At 40.9% G+C, this 23,293-nt stretch overlaps 1 protein-coding gene and 1 long non-coding RNA gene across 3 annotated transcripts in view; one reads left to right on the top strand and one right to left on the bottom strand.

The window, feature by feature from the left end:
- Positions 1–22,132, top strand: part of LOC108033735 (uncharacterized) — a 73,629-nt gene extending 51,497 nt beyond the window's left edge. Inside the window, exons 2-4 of one of the 2 annotated variants that reach the window (XM_017108286.3) lie at positions 18,206–19,228; positions 20,051–21,608; positions 21,831–22,132. In XM_017108286.3, the coding sequence (XP_016963775.1) occupies positions 20,109–20,411 (303 nt within the window). In that variant the 5' untranslated portion in view covers positions 18,206–19,228; positions 20,051–20,108 and the 3' untranslated portion in view covers positions 20,412–21,608; positions 21,831–22,132. The remainder of the gene's footprint in view (positions 1–18,205; positions 19,229–20,050; positions 21,609–21,830) is intronic. The other variant, XM_017108287.3, reaches the window with a different exon arrangement.
- On the bottom strand, positions 16,260–16,763 carry LOC127010640 (uncharacterized). Its single transcript, XR_007763363.1, has 2 exons — positions 16,649–16,763; positions 16,260–16,578 (listed from the first exon to the last, which is right to left on the bottom strand). It is a non-coding gene; the product is annotated as an uncharacterized LOC127010640 (long non-coding RNA).
- Positions 22,133–23,293: the final 1,161 nt, after the last annotated feature.

Raw genomic sequence — 23,293 nt, 5'->3', positions numbered from 1 at the left:
CTCCGTCCCAGTCCCATCGCATCCCATCCCATCCCACTCCCTGATCAGTGTTGTCCATGTAATTTCATGCAAATATCATATTATACGACTGGCGATGGAGAACTGTACGTGTTGTGGGTATGGAAACGGCCTCTGACAATGTCGCACACAATATAATCATAACAACTCTTGGCGGGGGTGGTGTGGCCCTTACAACTGCCCAGGGGGTGGACTTGTATTATTTGTCAATAGCCAACCGATGTGCCGACAATTGAGATGGCTAAGCAGGGAAATGCAGGGAAATGGAAATGCGAACGGCAGGGAAACTCAAAGTGGAGCGGACAGCGTGAAAGCAGGCCATAAATAAGCAAATAAAATGTAATAACTAAGTGAAAATGTGGAAAGCGCTGTCGAAGGCCGTCGCTTTTAATGTGCCCCTGGAGTGCTGGACTAAATGAAAATGTCGGGTGAATGGCGAAAGGATCGGGAAAGCTTTGTGTTCCGAATCAAAAGTGGTTTAGATAACCATGAGGCAATTATATGGCAGTGGTGGTGCGAGATGTCTGAGATTTGGCGTTGTCCTTGCCAATATAGAAGTTCAATGAAATTGGTTGATGCATAGTTACTTATTCATTTCCACGTAATTTAAATAATTACCAAACCCCTAGTCGAAATTCATTTGATAATGAATAATGCAGAGTTCACTGAGTTAATCACTAAAGCGAGTATTTCAGCTGCAGATATTTCGCAAAATCTTTGCACATGCACCATAGAGCCAACCTGCTCTCTATCAAATTCGCACACGTGCCGAGCTGTGAGCTCTTAACTGGGATATTTTATTCATGGCACCCGAAATCTATTTCGACTTGAGCTGCTTAAGTGAGCTTCTGCTCTTCACCCGGCTAGTTAGCTATGCATTTTGCCACGCCCACAGAACTACTTAGCAGCTGCAATTCGAACGATGCACAGAAAGAAATCTCAAACAGTTAAAAAAGAAAAACTTTGTAAAAACTTACTCAAGAATTGAAAGTATTGGATGATTCTTTGAGACAAATGCAGTCTAATCTCAGTAATTTCAAAGGACAATCTTTAAGATAATATTTTGATATTATGCTGTATCTTGTAAAAAAGACCTTAAAAATCCTTGATGATAGACTGTATAAATTGGATTGTTTTTATACATTTACCAAACGATGGGAAAAAAGTTAGATAGTTAGAAAAAGTAGATACATCCCACCACACCCTATCTTTTTCTCCGTGCAGCATTTGAGCTCCACACATTCCACTATCTCCCCCACAGTCTGCACACATTTGCTGCCCCCCTATTCGGTATTCGGTATTCTCCGCCCTGATAAGTTGCAATGCATTTCTTGGCATTTCTCTCTGGGCTGTCAGCTATCTGCAAAGCGCCACGCTGCCAACTAAACAATGAAGAACTAATCCACAGAGTATACAAAAGAATGGCCATAAAACTGCTCGTGTGGGTGGAAAAAAGGGAAGCAAAGCGGGCAGGAGGGAGTGGACTTATAGGTGGGATTGTGTTTGTGTAAGGCCACTTTATGGCTGCCCTTTTGCAACAATTGTGCAGCGCTGCATTCAATCAACAAACTTTTAAAGCGCAGTTACAAAACTCAAACAAACTGAAGAAGCACGAGTGGCACGGACCCATGGAGAGAAAGGAAAACATGGGGAGAAGTGGGGAAAGATACGTGATGGTCAGGGAAATTGCACAACAGCAACGGCAGCAGCGTTTAATTATGACAATCAATACTCACACACACTGGGGCATTTTTCCCACACAGATACTAGATTATATATACAGTTGAAACTCTTTAGACAGAACAAGAGTATAAAAGATTTTAAAGGCAATCTGAGAAATTAATTACAACCCCTTGTTCGTTTATGGCCGCCAAAAACTAGTTAAAACATCCTACTAAACTCGGTTCTTATGTGACGTGTACTTCCTCCGAAGCTCCACTGTGGCAGACTCACACATATGGCAGATTTTATTGCTGATGTGCTCTCATTGCTCATCTGCGCTGCCCAGGGACCTCGGACTAGTGCAAATAAAACTTGATTAAATTCCATTGGCGGTTCCAATTTCGCACGGGTTGAGCTCTGGGGTCGGTTGTGGAATTGACCGGGGAATCTCTGGAGATAGTTGGCGGGCGAAAGAAGCTGAAGAACAAGGAGCTGGCCGTATTAGAACAATCAAACATAACCTAATTAGATGGACGTCTGTGTCGCTGCGGTTGCTGTGCCCTCCATGCAAACCCGCGATTTTGTGGCGAGTGCCTGGAACTCAGGGGTTAACTAAAGTTATGTAGTCAAGTTATTTACTCCACACAACACAATATTAATTGGGGAAATTTTAATATAAAGCCCCGAAAGGGGAAACAATTTTTTATTACAAATTTAGCTAATTATGAATTTTTTCTTGTTTATTATTTGCTTGAATTTATGCAAAACTTATGTAGGTTATCCACTAATTAGCTCAGACATATTTTTAAACCAGTTATTTAATTTGTTATAAATTATTACACGGAAACTTTATATTGGCTCCAATGCAAAATTCCTACTTTTTATGATTTCCTCTAATGGTTTGGTATGAGATACAAATGATTTCACCAAATGACAAACAGAATATGCTTTAATTAAACCGAGAACTCAATACAAAATTGCCAAAATAGGAATGAAATAATATTGAAGCATTGAGATCGAAGTAATTAATTAAACAGTAATTGCTGCTCCCAAGTAGGATATCGAATAATAGTTAAAGCCCCTAACTGGCGGGTATCGGGTATCACAAAACCCAGCAGTGCTCTTCAAAGGACTGATTATTGTCGTTGCATTGTTATTGGCTTCGTTGGCGGTCGTAATTGCATTACTCACATCCTGTCCGTACATATAAGGCTATCTCTTTCTTCGTCCCCAATGCCATCTCTTTCTTTTTTGGGATATTATCTCTGTCCCTGGATTTTGCTGTGCTTGCAATGTCTTCAATTAACATGTGCGCTACGCACTTTCCTTGACCAGATACATACGCACACACCGTAGGGGCAAGAGGGTACTTTCACTAGAGATGGGATCGTGAGGGGCCCTTATTTAAGGAATAAGCTAATTTTAATTAATTTAAAATGATTTAAAAACCGACTTGTCTCACCTTAATACTAGAAGCCCCCCTTTTGCGAAGATGATATCTTTTTGCCGCAAATGCTATTTAATCATGCTTAAATTAATTTAAAACTATTTATGCACAATATCACTTTACGATGCCTGCTTTTGATTAAAGCCTGCAACACGCACAGTACTCAATGGCACGTTCAATATTTCCATCACGCACGCATCTCCAATCTGCCTTGCATTAACTCGAATGTGTGTACATCTGTGCGATAGAGAGTCTCATGTGAAGTGGCGACAATCAAACACACACTCAAAGATTAATCCTGACACTCACTTGCAAACTAATTACATGGCTCTTAGGCAACGCCCCATGCCCTCAAAGAGGACCCAATCCAGAAACGCCCCCTGTGACCCCCCACAGGCTGGAAAGCAACCTCATAATAAGGTCGCCTTTGCTGCAAATAAACATCGATTGAATGCAACATTTGATTGGCAATAATTGAAAATAGTTGTTGCACATTAAGAGACGGATGGTTGGAGTGATGGTCGGTCGCATTGGAGGCTTGCCTTCAACACCCACTGTGTTGCCATGGCGGCCTTTGTGTACACTCACATCTACGTGTATACGGGGGCTTTATTAAATTCACACCCATCGGATACCAGGCAACGTCTGTTGTCCTCATCATTATTATCATCGTCATCCCCATCATCACGGTGGGTTTCTTCTTATGCGAGCATCTTGACCAACACAATGGCACTGGGCAGCAACAATAAATGCGTAATGATAGTCAGTCACTGTCACCCCCCCAGGAGTATCCACATCCACCCGTCCATCCACCCAACCGCCTGAAGCACCCACACTCGCCTTTCCCTACAAGCCATTTCATTTAACTGCTGCGAACAAACAAATGAAACGAAGCTCCAGATCAGCTCTCAACTCGGAGCGAAATACTTGAACATTTCGCTGACACTTGGGAAAATATCAGACAGTAAGGAAAATGTTATATGGTTGTGGATAGTATTATAACATCCCTCTAAAGATATTTGCAAACAGATAAAAAATATTTATTGTTTTATTTGAAATTTTTTTTGCCATCTCAGGAATCCCGATGTTCAAAAGATACTTCTCATATTTTTTCCCTTTTAAAGCAATATTTTAGTATTTTTAAGACTAGTCATAGTTTTCTCCAAGTGCAGTTCGGAGTTCCTTTGACAATCCCCAGCACCAATCATCCCGCGCAGCTCAGCTCAGATGCCCGGGCATTGGTCATTTGTTTATTTCATCTGCTGTAAACTGTCATTACTTTGTCATGGGCTATCCGAACTGAGCAGAGCAATCAGGGGCCACAGCTTGGGCCGACTGTCAGTACGCTTTTCACACGCCTCTCTCAAGGTTTTTCTTCGCCCCTCCTTAGCTCTGCAATTTTTCAGGGCTTAGCAGGAGCATCACAAAATAAACAGAAACGGGGAAATATGATAAAATGACAGATCTTATCTGTCCTTAAGCTTTGGGAAAAAATGGTAAAGGTTGTTTACATCTAGTTAGGAAATAATTCAAGGTGGGAAGCCACCAAATGGTGACCAATTTACAAAGGGTGGAGCTGGAGTTCTGTTGTCAGGGCAACGGATGCCCAACCTGCAGCAGTCGCATAATCCCCGTCAATCTTTCAACCTATTCGTTAGAAGTAAGCCCCATAAGCCTCGAGTACATCGTAAATTCAAGAGTCGAACACATAATTAAGAGCTTTTCAAAGGCTCGCAGACATCAAAAGCCACAAATCGGTAAACGGACAAACGGAAAAAATATAACAACATGCTCTCGAGGTTTCAGATAGAAGTGCTACCGTGTGCCAGGCAGATACATATCGCTCTTTCCTATCGCATATTGTTCGGTATTAATCGCATTACTTATTAAATCAATTAAAAACTTTTTCAAGCGCATAAATAACAACATTTGTTGCGAACGCCAAACGGAAAGCAGGCAATCACAGAGCATAATCTTTTATTGTGTCCGTCTGTCTGCACTTCACATCCACAGCATTGTTGATTTCGATGTAATTATTCGCACTGCAATTACACGAATCATGGCTAAAAGTTTGTTCTCGGCGGCTTCTGCTTTATGTTTGCCGCTCATAATCTGCAATAAAAACACCAGCTGACAGCGGGCGATGCACATTATTATGTGATTTCAAAGGACCGCTAGCACTGCTGCCATGCCAACATCCAAACGTTAAAACACAACACACACACGTCCCTTCATCTCACATTGCATAATGTGCGGAATGCCGTTCGGTAATTTTATACTTTTGCATCCATCCATCCATCCATCCAGCCATCCATCCATCCAGCCATCCAGCCATTCGTCTATGCCAGCACTCAGCCACCCATCCATAACACTGAATATCCATAACCCTTTCTTCTTCTCGCTAGAATGCAAAATGCAGCAATCAAGTTGAATAGCAGCGAATGGGGAAAATACCTTGCAACTAATATACTCTTTTGGAGCACACACAAAAAAATCAGCATCAAAATGCCTTTAAATGGGCGTTGTAAATAAATAAGCCAGCAGCCACACTAAGCAAAATTAAGGGTAAAACGATTTCAGAAATAAATATTACAATGGTGCTTGAAAGATACATATGTGAAATACAACTTATTAAGATAGTATTAATTTATTTCCTATAGAAGGAACCTATGTTTAATAATCAGGACCCTGATTTCGATTATTATGCAATAGATTTTTCTCTCCATGCACGGCTTATATAAACCCGCCGGTGTAAAAATGCAAAATACAAAAAGCTGAATGCGAAACAAGAGGAAACCAAATTGATTGAAATATTCATGGAAAATCCCTGTAAATTGCTGATGACTTTTGGCGCTGATAGCGTTAAGGTAGAACTTGGCATTTTCCGTTTGAAGCTTGTCGAGAGAGTCTGTCAACTTCATTTCTGCCAAGGAGATGCTCTGCTCAAAGGGAGGAAGCGTTTAATTAAAAACATTTTGTATACACATTTGCTTCCTTTTTGCGAGACATCCAGATTGTAGCTGCTGATGGTGATGCTGCTTTGCTACTACTGTTGCTGTGTGTTATTGCGATTCCGTTTGCAATTGCTATTGCCTCGGTTTCCTCTGCTCTGCTCAAAGTACCCATTCCCCCGGATCGGATCTCCCCTGCTGAAGTCACCGTCCTGCTCTTGTTAATGATATCACCAAATGGCTGCTTTTGTTGCTGCTTTTGCTGCCTCAGCCTCTGCTCCTGCTGCTCCTGCTGCCCCTGCTGCTGATGTTGCTGCTGTCAGTTTGTCTGTTGTCTGTGCTGCTTGTTCGTTGCTGTGTTAATGATATTTAATGATGATGCCAGGGCTGTTCCTGCAGCTGCCACGCCCCCCAGGCGAACCCAACCGAACCCAACAAACCGTTGAGGCCACCCAGCCCATGGAATATTTTGGCATCTCCACCAATATCCTGCGCCGCACTCCCTCCATTGCACATGCACATGGAAAATTTGTTTGTCTATGCGGGACGTCATTTGATTTTGTCTGCCGCTCTTGCTCCTGCTGCCTGCCTTTTAATATGCGCCCGAAATATCCTTTGCCGACCCCCCAAATCTACCGCCCGACAACCCCGCCTGGTAGGCCCCTGAATCTGAACTAATTTTGGTTAGGCAGGCGCCAGTTATTGCCATGGTTCTCACTCTATATCCATGGATCTGCAGACTGAGCGAACAGGCATACACAAGTTCTGGCTCCCACAAAATAAAACAAAAAATAAAAAATTTAACAAATATTTTTTAACATTTCTTATACTCGTATGTAAATGAAGCTGTATAAAAACTCACTATATGGTATTATTCTATTATGGTATGTGGGTAAAAAGAAAGATTTTATTATTTAGCTTATTAATTTTTTAACTTGTTTTAAACTTATAATATTATAAATATTTTTTAGCACAAGATTGTTATCCATTAAAGAAGTATATCCCATTTTTCCCCATGCATTTACGGTTTGGGTTTTGGTCCCTGCATTGAAGGCCCCCGCAGGCCACAATCATTATCAGTTTTCCGTTCGCTTTTTCGGTCGGATGTCTGCATCCAAGGGATTCTTCATTTTGTGGAAAGCGAACGGAAATACAAATGCACATTTCAGCTTTGAATTTCGGCTTTTATCCATCTCTGACTAATTTTTTCCGTTTTGCTATTTGTGTGCTATTGAGGTCGGGAATTCGAGAGGAGGAGCTGCTGCTGCTGCCTGCTGCCTGCTGCCTCACTTGTTGCTGGGTCACTTTGCATTGCATTCAATGAGCAGTGAACAAATGGCAGTTTGCACCAAAGTTGGTAATTGCTATTTGCCAGCCCGAAGATTGAGCTAATAAAACGTTCATCAGTGGCCATCAATGAGAGTAGAAGAACAACTGCAAGAGGCCAAATAAACTAGAGACATAAAAATTAATTACAGACGAAACAAGAGCATTTTAACTTTAAGTGTTACACAGAAAAGCCTGGCGATTGTCGACGAATTGCGAAATATTTGTCAAATCGACAGTGAAAGGCTAATTAACTATCTCCCATTTGTCTTGTTGCCTTGCACTTTTATTTAGCAAACAAAGAGGAACTATAATTCTAAGTTTTAATAGTCACATAGCTGTCTATGTTTTTACATTTACCAGTTACTAAAACGAGAATGTCTCGTAATCCTCGTGGCTTATTTCACGTCAATCTCCATTTCGCTAGCACAATAATTGGTGTTCAATCAATCATTTCGTTGGTTTGGTTTGGGGAAGCCATCTTTCCACTCCCTAGTTTCCCTATCAATTGCAATTACCTGTTTGTGATAACTAATTTTAGCTACCCACCAATGAAATATACTTTTGGCCTTGTTGGCTCTGAGGTTACCCAGCCAGCAATACAGACATGCACCACCTTCACTGCCATGGATAATATCTAATTCCGCCTCAAGGACGCCTCTCCTAAGGGGTAGAATCGAACCGAACTCCCTCTTAATTACTCTGAGTCGCGCTTGTCAATCCGTCGCGGTGCCATCCATCCTTTTTGGCGAAAATTTCGAGAGGCAGCCAACGAACGGACTAATTTATGCATGCTGGAGTGCCGAGTACTTGTATTTCGTATCTATGAGATACTCTCCCGAACCCGTGGCTGCGAGTTTATTTAATATGCGTGCTGCGTCAAAGTTTGTGATGATTATTTTGGCAGAGTAAAGGGGGCGGAGCCGAAAAGAGGGCAGACGGCTGACACGCCCCCAGTTCATGCATACAAAAATAACCAATATTGATTTGTCATGGCGCTGGATTTTCAGCGTGGGCGGGTGGCTCTGAATGAGGACACGGCGACGGTGGTTAGGGGGATTTTCCCCGGTTCATCGCTTCTCTGTCAACGCTCCTTTGTGTGTGCCTTCTTTATTTTTTATTTTCACTTTATTTCTATATTTTTTTTTGCGACCGGTTTTAATGATTTCGGTTGCAGCTTTGGTTCAGCACACAAAAACCCCCACCCACATATGCAAACAATCCCTGCCGCAAACTCATCCTAGCATTTTTTCCTCCATTCCTGAATCTGCTTAGCCAGGTCTGCTCGAGGATGTTCCAAACTTTTCATAAATGTGTAAAATTGCCAACTTCACTGCTTTGACTGAATTGCATTTTATGCTACGCTTTCAAATATATAAAATGTTGCTCGAAACTTTTTAGACGTTTATAAACCGCTAGAATATATGTTTAAATAATGAACAAAAGTGGTGAACCATTTTTCTAGTATATATATAGATTTTTATCGAAGTCGAATTTCAAATATTGGAGAATTTTAAGGATATTAGCCTTGCCAGCTTTATTTAATTTTCATATGAATTTTTGCCTTTAGCAAAAGATTAATATCACCTTTTCGACATAAAACTTTCTGGAGAATTAATCCATTAGTTGAATTTCCCCATGGATTTTATGAAAAATGGGGGTTGAGGAAAACCTTTTGGAATTTTCCCATCCACATTTGAAGTGTAATTTTTCCCCTTACCAGAACATCTTCCAAAAATGTAATTTCGTTTATTAAATTGTTTTGTTTGCCAACTCTTGTTGAGATTTTATTTTTGACGTTGGCCAAAAGCCCTTTGCCAGACAGCCCGCCGCTGTGTGTGTGAGCTGCTGTGTGTTTGTCTGGATGCATTATGATGTTGATTATGCAGATTATTATTATCAGGAAAGGCAGAACATAGGCTGCGAGTCTTAGACTCTGGGAGTGAGCTTCATCATCGTTGCATGATTCATAGTTAGTTGGCCCTGTGCATGCCTCAATGGTCTGAGCCGCTTAGGCACGCTTGATGGGTTCATGCCAAAGTTGGGCCACGTAATGGAGCGCCAGCCAAATGCATTCACTGAACAATTGAAATTTATAATTAGTTGGAGCAGCACACGCACAAAACACTCGGCACACACACCCGCCGGGGAATATGATTAATACTTCCCAAAGTTATTTGTTATTAGATTACACCTAGCCGATGCACAAGGAAAAATGTCTTGAAAATGTTTCTAGGGATTATCCTAAAATTTAATGGTTTTGTTGGATTCATAAGAAATAATATAGATTTTCAAGTCAATAAATTTTAAGAATAATACGCAGGTGCTCACTACTTATAACTCCAACTATTGAGTAATCGAATCTAAAACAAAACCATTCATGTATCTGTATTATATATATCTGTAACCATACACTTTATTTTACTACTCGTTATAATAGCCCTCTATTTTTTCCGAGTGCTTTGGGTTTGGAATCATTTTGGGGCTGCATTGTACTCGATGCTGCTCCATTGTCTGCTCGCCGGCATTGTCTGCCCGGCTTTGTTTTCATCGCCTACGACGTTCGTTGGCTGCGATAAGAGTCTCTTTCTAGGTATTTTGGTGGGTAGATTGGTGGGCTGGCTGTCTGGCTGGCTGGCGAAGTCGAAACTTCAAATTGAAAACTTTAATTAGAATTATTGTTATTGTTGTTGCTGCCGTCGCTGCTGCTGCTGCTTCTGCTTCTGCCGCTGCCATTGTCAATGCGTCCGCTTCTCGTTGGATCTTAAGTGCCCAGACCAACTGAAACTCACCTTCGTCGGGGGGTCCTGGGTCCTGGCTCCTGGTCCTGCAAAAGTTGACGCAAAAGTTTGCCGCAGGAACTTGACGCGTGTTCAACATACTTGAGCGCCTTGTGCCATTCCTTTGCCGATGGTCGAGCATGGGGGAAAATATCCATCCTGGCAAGTGCAGTTTTAATATGTTGAAAGTTTGCTTCGGAAATCAGTTAGCCGCTTAGTTTTCCACCCCCACTCGGGAATGTCTGGCACGCTTCCACGCCCTGCGACTGGAACCCAAAGCGCTTTTATCAATCATGCAATTTGGAGAAGTGCAGACAATACATCTTGATGTAGTGGTGGGCCCAACTATGTACTTCCTGCTCAATTGTCAATTAGTGGGCGCATATTTTGTAAGCGTTTTTCAAACTCAATCAGCCGCAACCAATGGATCCGCGCCTGCAATCAATTTATTTATTTGGCATTTGCTGTATGTGTCGGCAAACATAATACCGAAGAATGCCAAGTAGGGTAACAGCAGCCATTAATTAGTTAGGCCGCAAATTAGTGGAACATTTGCCGCACATATAGAGTTTTAGCCGAGTTGTATATATTTTATACATTCGCTTTTTTCTGCCTTAGTCGGGGCTATGTAATTATTAAAAATTAATTTCCATCTAATTTATAATGAGATGGTTTTGTCAGGTCCATTGTGGCCCTTGTTTGCCGATTCTTTGCCTATTCACAAACTGAATTGTGGTTGTGGTCCTATTATTGGATTTTCAAACAAATTGCTTTATGGCCAAATCAAATTCACTTAGCGTGTGATTTTTGTGGTGCGAAAATGTTGTTAGCGCGCAAGATTTCTTTACTACAAATTAGTGAAGGGCCTAATGGGTAGTACAAAATAATATTAATTATACGGTTGGCAAGTTTTTCGAGCTAAAAAATGAATTGATTGGCCAACAACATGTTCAATCAAACTGGTTTTATTGGCACTTTTGTTAAGAGTTCTTTATTTAATTTTGGAAAAATCTGACCAAAGTACTCGTAGAAGAGCAGAACAATCAGTTCCAGATAATATAAATATCTCCTCCAATCAATCAATGTCATGTCTCCCCTTTGATTGTCGAAACACTTGGTTAAATAAGCATAAATATAAAAAGCGAACAGTGAGCCCAGTCAAATGTCACGCAATTACTGCACATACAGATAAAACTTCGGCCGTTCTCATTCGGTAACGATCGAGTGTCGATCATTTATCAATATTCATGGGCCGATCAATTTGACCTCATGCCACACATTTGTTGTGGCTCCAGAGCGCGTAAACCTCCAAATTGTGCGCGTTTCGCCATATTGTTCTAATTGCAGCCATTTGTTTGGCTCTTTGGGCCGAAAATAAACTGTGGAACCCGACGAGGAATAAAGTGAAATGCGTGTCGTTATTTTGAAATCAGCTGTGGCCCAGACACTTTTGGAGCGGGCTCCCTAATTGATATTAAATAACTCAACGCACACCACGAGACAACCTGTTACGCAGAGCCCATTTGGATGTACATACGTGAATAGGCATATGTATATATTTTAATAAATGCAAAGCCATAAATAAACTGCCGCCCAGGTTGGCGGGAAATGTAAAAATCGAAATAAAGAACCCCGACACAAAGGCGAGAAAAAACAAAATACACGAAAACAATTTCTCAAATTTCTCAGTTCACAAAAAACCACACTAAACGTTTATCATCCAAAAAAAGCTGCCATATTTTATGCATTATTTACGCATTTTACTACCGATGGAAGCGTGACTAATTAAGCAATTTTTGAGCCAAATCAGAGGTCGCATTTTTCGCTTTGCCATTAAGGCTTACTAATTATTTATGGTCTTAATGATAAGTTTTTGTTCGGCTTTTGTTCGGTTTTACATTTTTTATTGTCCGCTGCCACATTGAAAAATTATCCGTTTTTGTTTTTACACTTTCCTGAAAGGTGGTGATGAAAATGACCACAGATACCCGAAATTGGACGGAATTCAGTCGAATTTTTCTGGTCATAAAGTTGTTGGTTTTAAATTTAGTCATCGAGTTGGAAAAGCAAGGAAAGTAACTTTAAGTTTCTCATAAAAATTTGTTATCTTTCTCCTACATGACTAAGAAATTAATATAATTTCTGAAAATAACTAATTTAACAAATTTTTGTACTAAAACACAAGGGTTTTATGATGCTACCTCTCTCTATCTTTATGTCGATCTTGTTCTACCAGTAGAGTACAATAACTTCGACTTTAAGCTCGGTTCCCTCTATTCCTTCTCTACTTGACTTTTATTTCATAAGTTTTAGTGCCTTCATTAAACCATTTTTACAGCCACGACTTGACTTTTGTTTTAGCCTGGCATCTTGGCCTGCTCTTTTTTAATTCCCTCCGTTGATTGCCTGCTCTCAGTTCCCCATTGATTCTTAACCCGATTCGTTTTCGTTATTGCCATCTATAAGTGCGTAATTTACTTAAGCTGCTTTCGGCTTAATATGCGCATTTTAATAGATTTGTTCCACTATCGTCAAGGCAATAAATTAATAAAACGCTCAGCCCCAGCAGCGAACCTGCCTTTTCTCCTTCGGTTTCCCCTCCTCTTCCTCTTGGTTTCCTTTTCCCTCTGGCCTATCCAATGCATTCTGCACTTGACTTGGGCATGGTTATGGCTAATGCACTGGGAGAATTTAAACTTAAATATCTTAACAAAAAAGGAAGGAGGAAAATCATTAATAGTTAAGTAATATTACCTTGCAAGAGTGCATAAAATTGTCCTCAAAATCATTTTCATCAATTAATTTATATCTTTTTATACAGGAAAACGATTCAAATTACCAGAACATGTTGGGAATTATATATCCAGTAAACAAAAATCTTCAGATAGCCCATTTTATGTATTACAAAAATTTAAGTTGAAAGTTATAAAATCCTTAAAGACTATAATTTCCAAAGCTTAAATTATTATTATTTTTAATACAAGTAGAACAAATATTTTCCCCAGTGTAGAGCCGGGGAACGGGGCTGAAAGCTTTTCAGCTGCGGCTGAGTGCCTCTAAGATGCAACTAATGATAACGGCGGCACAGACACCGACTATGGCTCTGGCCATGCCTGTGGATGGGGCTTGGGCCTGGGTTTTGGGTATGGGTTTTCCATGTGCTTCGGAACTGGGCTTGGAGCCGTATTTTAGGGGCTGTGGCGGAGATGCAGCTAGTAGATGCAGCTCGATTAAGCTGCTTACCTCTGCAGGGGCGTTGCATTTTGGGTGTAGCTGCCGCATCAGCGAGGTCGCCACAGCTGACAGCTCAATGGCCCCATGTGGGTTGAGTTTGTTTTGTGTCAGTTTACAGTTGGCTCCATTCATAATTATCAGCCTGGATGCCTGCCTAACAGCCAGCCTCGCCTTTGCCAGCTGAGAGCGAGGGAAAACTGGAGGAAAACTGGGGGAAAAGGCGGACGGCATTGCTGTGCTTTTTCACGCTTTGGCGGCTCATTAAAAGAACCGCAACTGACATTGCCTTTTGTCCCAAAAACTTGCACTGACACATCAGCCGCGCCTCCCTAGCACTGCAAACAAATCATTAATTTAATTTAAGAACTAGGTTTTTCAAATGTATAATATATTTTACAATGATTTCTCAAAGCTTTGTGCTTTTTTAAATACATTCTTTCAATTTAAAAGACATTTAAATAAGATCCAACATTTGGATTAACATTTTTAGAGATCTAAGCATAATACAGAACATTACGATATTCGATATAATTTATAAAAGCTTTTGTGGAGTCATAAAATATTTTGAATGAGATTTAAATTGTCCATAAACAATAATTAAAATTTGAGGAATTTTACTAAAATATATTTTGATTGCAAACTAGTTTAGGTCTTTAATTTATCTATGATTTGAGCTGTCTAAATTAAAATGTTTTTGGTCACTACATATGGTTACTTGAACCTACCTTTTTTTTGTAAGTAAACACCCCGTCTTCAATTGCAGTGTAACAAAATCAGTGGGCGTTGGATATTGTGCCAAATGCAGAAGAGATTCGAGACATGCAGCCAACCCCTTCGGCTATGAATTATGTTTGCCGCGCACAAGATTGATAGTTCTCCGCAGGCTCCGTGGGCAAGGCGTCATCTCTTCGTCCCCATAATAATGCTCCTCTTTGGGGCCCGGCGAAGTGCCGCTGGCCCGGCTACATGCATATTCGCCGATGTCATTCCCGTGACCCAGTTAGTTGGCCCCCCTTAATTAGCATATGCTGAGGCAGGTGTGCGGGCTTGTGCGAAACGCGATAATTTGTGGACGACTGCCATTTGAATAATGCCCCTTAACCAAGGAAAGTTCGGACAGAGGCAGGTGCTTTGCAGGGGGAAGAGGAGATAGTGGTGGAAAGCACAGAGAGAATTGAAAATTGACCTGCTCATTATGGAATTTTGGCCTAATGGATTTTGGTCATCCGTTTGAGGCACTTTTAAAGCAATAATAAAGGTTAATCCTAGCCCTATTATCATAAATCGTAAATTATGATCAAATAGCTATAAAACTCATATAGACTACCATTGAATGAACAAGAAAATATATTGCAGATGACACCTCAAGGGACAATCGCAAGTCGCATCCCAAGTTATGAATCTGGGCCCCACTTTTCTCATATTTCCAAAGACTTCTAAAGGCATTCCGAACCAGCGGAACCCGGAGACATGGCGCTGCATCAACAAGTACATACATATGCAGCAATTTCAATTCGGCTTCTCTGCATAACAGAAATCCCTTCTGGCACTCACCTCCGGCACGTGTGCGAGTGGGCTTATGCCATACATACTATATGTGTATCTGTATCTGCGCCTGGGTCTGTGTCTGGGCCCAGAACCGTTCTAATCCCTTTTGCCATGCATCAACCTCTGCAGTCTGGCTAAAAGAGGTTAAATCCAATTCGGTTCAGCTTTTTGGTGGCCTCTCCTCGAAATCCCCAACCTCCGCCAAGCACAACAACAATGGTTGCCTCGGGTCAGTCGAGAAAAATGGAAAAGAAAAGTTAAATGCAAGAGGGAAACCCTAGATTTCCAGAGTGCAGGCACTTCAATTTCAATGTAATCTCTTTAAACGTGAAACCACTCGCACAATCGAAAACCCAAATGAGTTTCGATTTCGGGGAGTGGAAATCAATTTTAGATGCCGCTACACTTTATTTGATTTCATTACTCCTCCATTTTATTACTTTTCACGTATGGACAATCAAACATTGATGTCAGAATTTAATATGCTGTATAAATCGTTTTGAGCCATTGACACATTCATGCGTTCGTCGATTCGTTCGTATTTCGAATTCGTATTCGTAGAATCAACAAACCGGAGTTGTCTCCATGGAATGTAACTCCCCATCGCCGTCATCCGTTTTTCGGTATTTGTATGGAAAAAATATTTATATTTACGCGCAACTCATACAGCGGCAGCGTCACTTTACATATATATATGTATATATTTTCCTTTATTTTTTGTTACTTTTTGGTTCTCTGAATAGGCGGAAGGAGAATTTTTCACTCTTATTGCTTTTCGAAGCTTTTCCATGGTTCACATTTCATTTATTTTCACTCCAGTGTGTGCCGCTGTGTGTGTGCACTTCACAACTTAATACACTTTATTATTGAAAATATTTTTTATTACAAGTGGGCTGGGCCTGATCGCCGAGAGGGTTTCCCGGAATTACTCGTTGGGATATACGCTACAGCTACATACAGTACTCGATTTTTGTGTTTGGCCCTGACACGCAGCTCTCATAGTTCCGTTTGTTGGGCATTGATTTGCTGCACTCGTTTCCACGAAACACAAATATAAATACACAGGCCCAAACACTCTTGCCATGCATACACACAGTAGTGCCCACTTTCCAAGCGCCCCCATCGGTATTTTTTATACACCCCTTTTATAGCAGCTCCCTCTCCGATTTTGATATTCATGTTGCATGTTGCTGACTTCTGAAGTTTTTGGCAATTGGAACTTTTTCTTTTTGTCGAGTGGGCGGGCCGGGTTTTTGGCCCCGAAAAACTGAAATAAAAAACAATTCGGATAGCTCTCTTTGCATTGTTTACTTTAATTTACATTTATTTTTCGCTTTTTATGCGTTTCATTTTTGGGGCTTTTCAGGGGGCTTTCGTTTTCGCTTTTTCCGGCTCGTATGCAAATTCCGCCTGAACTTCTTTAATGAACTAATTTTGTGGCAGAGCTGCTGCGATCCCGTCCGATTATTTATGTATTTCTCGCTTACTCTCGCAACGCTGATTTCAATTAGGCCTCTCATCCCCAGTTTATTTATGTGGCGTTTGCCGAATGGCTGCCTCATTTGCAAAAGTTGCCAGGGAAAAGATTCGCTCCAGCCTCACGCGCCGCTTTCTGTATGTGTCAGTTTGATAAATGATATCAATTTCTTATAGACCCCACTCTCCCAGGCCCACACACTCACACTCAGTCGGCACGGAGGGCATCAAAAGTTTGTTTTAGAACGTTTCTGTTTTTGTTTCTGCTTCCTCCTTCAGGTCCAAGTCCACTTTTGCCAATTTGACACTTTTAGCGATGCGCGTGTGCCCTGGCACTTGAATTTCAAATGTATCTCAAGGCCTGCCAGTTGAGAGCATGAATTTTTAATGCGGAGTGAGGCAATCTCTTAGGGAGCCCCTAGTCTTCCCAATATGCTAATCGGCCCAGCGAGTTGAGTCGCGTCAAGCGGAAAACTTTTCCTCCAAGATTTTCCTAAGTAAATTATCCAAAAATTGGGCTAAACAGTAAAGGGTATTTAACTAACGAAAGCAACAGGTATATTTTTAATAGGCAACTTTAAATTAATATAGTTCTATAAAATATATTTAAAAACTTCTTCATTATGTAACAGTATTTGTGTTCAATATCTAAATTTTTGATTAAAGATCAAATATATGTAAATTAAAAAACATTTTGCTCAATGACAGCAGAGCAACGAAAGTAAATGTTCCCATATAAATTTTAAAATTCTCCTCCAGCAGGTCTATAAATTATATCATATATGGCCCGACTATCTTCCCAAAAAAAGCAAATCTCTGCAACAATTTCCAATGCCAACGGACATTCATAACGAGCATACAATTAACACAAATTCCCATTGGCAGCCAGCTATTAGCCCAGAAAAACACACATCTAAACTCGCAGATACATTTGTATCTGCGGGCCCACCAAGTAGCCAGATACAAAGTACAAAAAACACAAACGGCGACAGACGGACGACGAAAAGGGCCGCGGGGCAAACGGTTCCCAGATCCCATGCAAATGACATGGAATGGAAACGAAAACATTTTTTAGGGAGGGGTGGCGGACTAGAAAAACTTTCGGCCACTAATCTATAATGCTGTCAGCCATTAAACAACTGAAAAACCAAATTTGTAACTCATTAAACAAAAGGGAGAGGGAAGGGACAAAGAAGCATAAAACGAAACTAGCCAAAGTGAATGACTGATAAATGCCACTCGGCTGGGCTGTCTCATTTGGACTGCCAAATAATATTTAATTATAAACAAATAAACGAGACCCCGGGGTTATGCACGTCCCGTAAAAGGTGCCGAGTGATTAATTATTATGTCAGGGAATTAAATCAAATATTTGAGTTGACACAGCCAGCGCGTACCTCTCCTTCGTTTTTTGTTCAAACGTTGCCCGGGCTTATCTGTCTGTTCGAAATCACGAAATGCAAATAAAAATGACTTTAAGGAAAGCCAGGGCAGAAAAAAGAGGGGAAAATGCCATAATAATTTCTTCTTTTGCTGCGGCGGCATGAAAAATTGAAAAGCCAACAGGCCGCCGCGTTTAAAGATAACATAATCCATGGCCTGGAACCGTGAGGAACCTTCTTTTCATTTTGGGTTGCTTTTGTTTTTCCGTATTTCGAGGGAGTCGGGCACACAGAAAGAGGGAAAAAACATTAGCATATATCAATGCCAAATGCAAATAAATCATCAATAACATTTCTCTGCCACTTATGCACCACTTACAGATACTTACACCGCCGAAGATACCTGAACTGCAGCTGTGCAGCCTGCGCTGTTGGCCCCGAGGAAAATGGGAAAAGAGGAAAAATCCGAACGCCAACGCGTCTCGTCGACGTCTGTCATGTGCGATCCGAGTTTTGTGGCCCCTAACTAAGGCGCCTTGCTTAAATTTACGCCAGAGGATAAGCCCGAAAAGGGAAAAGGAGCGGAGAGATGCGATGCGAAGACGACTGGCAAGGCAAACATAAAGCAATTTTATGCGTTTTTAAAATGCGGCAATTGACTGAAACAACAAAAGCGAACTGAGACTGGAAAATTCAGGCGGGCCGCATGTGAGCACGTTCACCGCTTTTCCGAAGGGTAAATCAAATACGAGACCAAAACCGCATCGAAAGGGAGAAGGAAGACCAGGACCCCTACCCTGCGCACACCATAGCGTATCTCAGTCGCTGATAAGCAATATAACGCAAATGCTTGATGGTTTGTTGACGACCAACAAAAAGTTCTTGAGCGTGTGTAAACATTGGGCCGGCAGCACGGGGAAATACTGGAAAACAGAGAGCAGAACGGCGGAAAAACAGAAAACAGCAGCAAGGACATCGAACCAAGGAGCCAGCCACCAGCCAGCCAGTCAGCCAGTCAGCCATCCAGCCAGCCAGCGTTTATAAATGCGCTACAGTTACAAATTGTAGCCACAGCTGTGCGTGTGTGTTTTGGTGCTGTGCGGCACATGTGCGCTCTAAACCATTTATAAATGTAACAAAAGCAGCGCACACACGCCAACGCCAGCAGAGAAAAACGTGAAAAACCAAAAAGAAAAAGGAAAACAGTAAAAAGCTGAAAGCCCTTGGCACAAGTGCAATGCATAAATATAAACAAAGAGATACGAACTGAAGACGGCGAAAATACCGCCCAGCACAAGGTGCTATATGTACACAAATATCTTTTTTATTTTTGGAGAAACAAAACGCGTTTTAAATCGATAATTTTGAGACAGTGAAAAACCTGCAGAACGAGCATCCCAAAAGGTATCTCATAAAAAAGTGGCACCTACAATGTGTTCGAGTGCTAAAGTGTTAAATAATAAAATCGAATTAAAACTTAATAAAATGATTTATTTCTCAAAAAAGTGCACATAAAAGAAGATACAAATTGAATATAAAAACATGAAATGCAAGGAAAAAGTGTTATAATTTTCAGATACACAAAATTCAATCATAATTCGATGAGAAGTGGAGAAAAGGCCATTAAATAAAACGTCAGAAAAACAAATTGATATCTTCATAAAAAATCACACCATTCGTGACCAAGTGCTAAAAGTGCAGTTTCAGCAAATGTATCTGCAAGATACATTAGCGTTGCGTGTGTTTTTGTGCGTCCGCATAATGACAATTTGACACAGGCAAAGTACATGAAATTGAGCAATTTATATGCCAAATGTGTAATTTTGAGGCTCGGTCGAGATACATTTTGTATCTGCCAAACAGATGTCGGTTGAACAGGACTGCAGGAACTTTAATTGCGACCAGTTGGCGAAGTGTGTGTGTGCTGCAACATTGCGATACAAAGCGTAACCATAAGATACTTTTGGGTGACTGATGTGCAACAATAAACTTGCAACGAACATTAATTGCAACTGCTGCTGGTAGAGTGGCAAATGGCTGCGATGCATTTATACAAAACTAAATAAAACATTTCATAAAAACTAAATCAAAGAAATAAATATCTAATTAAATTTAATTACATAAAAACGATTCTACCCACCATAGATCTTTTTTGCCGCCACAATTAGACAAGTGCAATTAAGCCAAAGCCAATCAATTATTAACTGAAATCCCCCTCTTTCGCAGGGCATCGTGCATAATTAGCGCCATCGGAGCCAGGGAGCCAAGAAACAACCAATGGAACATGTTGATGCCGGTGCGGGAGTACAACAAGCACATAGCCAAAATACCAAATTGCAAGATGAGGCAGCGGCCAGCGCTTAGAGCCACCTTCGCATCCCTACTGCTGCTGCTCCTCCACGTCGCCCAGGCGCTCGACCCGGCGGCTGCCAGTGGCTCGGCCGGAAGTGGTGCTGCGGCGGGTGGTGCAGGTGCTGCCTCCACCGGCGGGGCAGGCGGCGGGAGTCTGAGCAGTGGACCACCCACTCTCATTGCCAATCTCACGGAACAGGGCAGTCCCGGTGTGTATAATTCGACAATGGGTTAATGCTAATTACCCGTCCATATATATATATGGCATTTACGTGGCTGTTTAGCTGACCTTTCAACCTCTTAGCCCCCCACCAAAACAACGCTGCCATTTTGGTATTTGCTAGGACGTTTATGCGTGGTACTTTAATCAAATTCCTTGCAGTAAGCTGTTAGAAATGTGTAATCCGATTACAGGGCTTAGAATTAGGATTTTCGTATTCATTAGTAAAATCAGTGTGACTGTGGGTTCAAAAATAAGCACGGAGGCATCAATACACTGCATTAAAATTGCATATTTTTGATTTAATACCATTAATTTCATTACAATTTAACAGCGGATTACGCTTTTAATTGGATAGCACTAAGTAAAAATAACCTGTCAGCTGTGCTACTTAAGTTTGTGTGCTTAAATGTGCACTTATTTGACTAAATCCAAGAATTCATGAAATTCTTACCATAAACTTGGTATGTTTTGTGTGTGCCAATGTTTGTGTGAATTTCCTTGTGCGCATTTCCGGTTTCCGCTTCCGGTTGGCAAGCGACAAGGGGTGGCAAAAACTATTAGCCACTTGGCGCTAAATAACACCACCCCCGCCCACTCATCCCTGCCACTGAGGCAAAACACTAAGCATCAATTAACCCAATTTTCAGAATCCATTTTCACCTGCAGTTACGGCTTCAGCTCACAACTCCGGAGCTTTGGCTTTTTCCGAGTATTTCTCTAGCTGCGTGTTTCACAGCTCCGTGCTTGCATGTATATGTTTTGCTGTATTTTTTTAGCACACATTTTCCTTTGCGCTTTTCTTTTTGCCAGCAAATACCCAAGTGGCGGTGTTGAAACCAACGTCCAACTCCCAATTCCCCAGGCCCACCTAATCCTATAGGTTTAATTCCGGCCACTCTTGGCCAGACTTTTTCGTTCTGTGTTCTGTGCTTTTCCGTCTTTTCTTTCGCAGGCGTCGGCGCTATTGTTGTAGTTTGGTTTGGTTTGGTCACTGGATCTGGAAATGGAAATGGAGTGGAAGCTGAAATCATAATTAATCCATTGATTTTCGATTTTTTTCAGCTTAAATAATTCACACAAATCATTTCAGCAATAAATATGAATTCTTTCACAGCATTTAACAATGAATATTTCAGGCAACAAGAGTTTTTTCCAGCCTAGATTTTTTTTGGTGAATAACATGGGATCCAATTACAAATTGATGAGCAGGTAATGAACGAAATGGGAAAAAATCGAATATTTTATTTTTGAAATGCCACTGTTGCAAACTTTGATTTGCTTGTAATGTCATAAATAATTCATTTTAACACATTCAACATTTATGAATAATTCTTTTTGAACTTTTTACATTCTAGCTGTCGCTATTAATCAAATTATACGTTTACTACATGCATTTTTAAATTGTTTCTTTATGTCGCTACGTGCATGCAGCCGCCTGGAAATGTTGTGTGACAGAGTGTCATAAACTGCAGAATGCGGGTGGCCATCATTCCCGGCGCTTGATTGAGAGTACCGGCCAAAAAACACCTGGAACGATGCCAGATGTCGGGGATAATAAATTCGTGAAGATGTGACAACACTTGGGATGCATTTTATGTGGCTGGAAGTCTGCTTCTAAACGTCGAAGAAATTGATTGACCAGTTGGGAAATTAATTGTGTTATATTATATGAAATGGCTAAAATGTTCGATTCAATTAAAATTAAAACTAAAATACAAGTACTTGTTTTAAAGAACATTTTAATGTAATTTTAAGTATTTGAAATGAATAAGAACTAAAAGTATTAAGAACACTGCACTTCCAAACCCTACATTTGCAATGTTAAAGCACTGGAGGCAAGAAAAATATACGAGAAAACATGTTAACTTCTCCAGCTCATTTATAACCCTGTTAACTAACTTTAAGATCTGTAAATAAAAACTAATTTATATAAAACACCGTGAAATGTCTTGTGGTGTGTCATTCCGTTTGGTTTCGTTTTCATGTTGGACTGTCGATCAAGTAACTCCTCGCTGGCGACGGGAGGTCGAGGGACGCAGGAAGTTGTCTTAACCTGTCCATAAAGATGGCACTCCTCGGCCTACACGATTGCCGTTAAGAACTCGTTTTAATCTGAGACTCTTGCCTACCTTCTTGCGGTGTGTAGTACTGCGCCGTGGCTCTTGTTATTGTCGTTGCCGTAAGATACGTCTTTTATGCATTTTCTGACTGCATCTTGATAGGCCGGAGACGGGCCGGGCCAAAAAGATTGACTCCGCTGGAGTGTTGATAAGGCCCCGCTCGAACGGCCGATAAAGTCAATCAATCAGCTGGCAGACAGCCGCGGCTCAAAGCGGACTTAATTATCTGTTTAGATAACCGAGGCCCAAAATAGCCTCGGTTTGCGTTAGTGTTATGTTAAATATGCGCTATAAAAGCGGTAATTTAATATGCCAATTGTGTGGCGAACAATGGCCACAGTTGGCTTATGGTTATGACCATATTTAGGTGGCTTTTAGAGATGCTCGGGCAAGACTTTGAATGGCTTTTATTAATATATTAAACAAGCCATTTGGACAGCTTAACGTTTGCTTGGAACCACCTGGGAAGTGTGGGATATGTATGGCAAATAAACAAAATTCATTCATAAAATGGATTTGAATGGAGAGCCGCTTGCCTGGTTTAATACAAGGTAGGTGTTTGAAATGGCGCTTTAGATATAATTTAAAAAATAAATACATGTAGAGAGAATATCTTGGCGTTACAACTAACTATACGAAAGTAACTAACAATATTTATTTTAGTTTTAAAATTGCTTGCAACTATGGAACTCTTTATACATTGAGATACATAGAACCAATATTTACCAAGCCTTTTATATGCCAAGTCTTTCACATTCCCGTTGAAAGAATTTA

Source organism: Drosophila biarmipes, chromosome 2L, assembly GCF_025231255.1.
Source record: "Drosophila biarmipes strain raj3 chromosome 2L, RU_DBia_V1.1, whole genome shotgun sequence".
NCBI classification, from domain to species: domain Eukaryota; kingdom Metazoa; phylum Arthropoda; class Insecta; order Diptera; family Drosophilidae; genus Drosophila; species Drosophila biarmipes.
The sequence above is the reverse complement of the archived record's forward strand: the minus strand, read 5'-3'. Positions and strand labels throughout refer to the sequence as shown.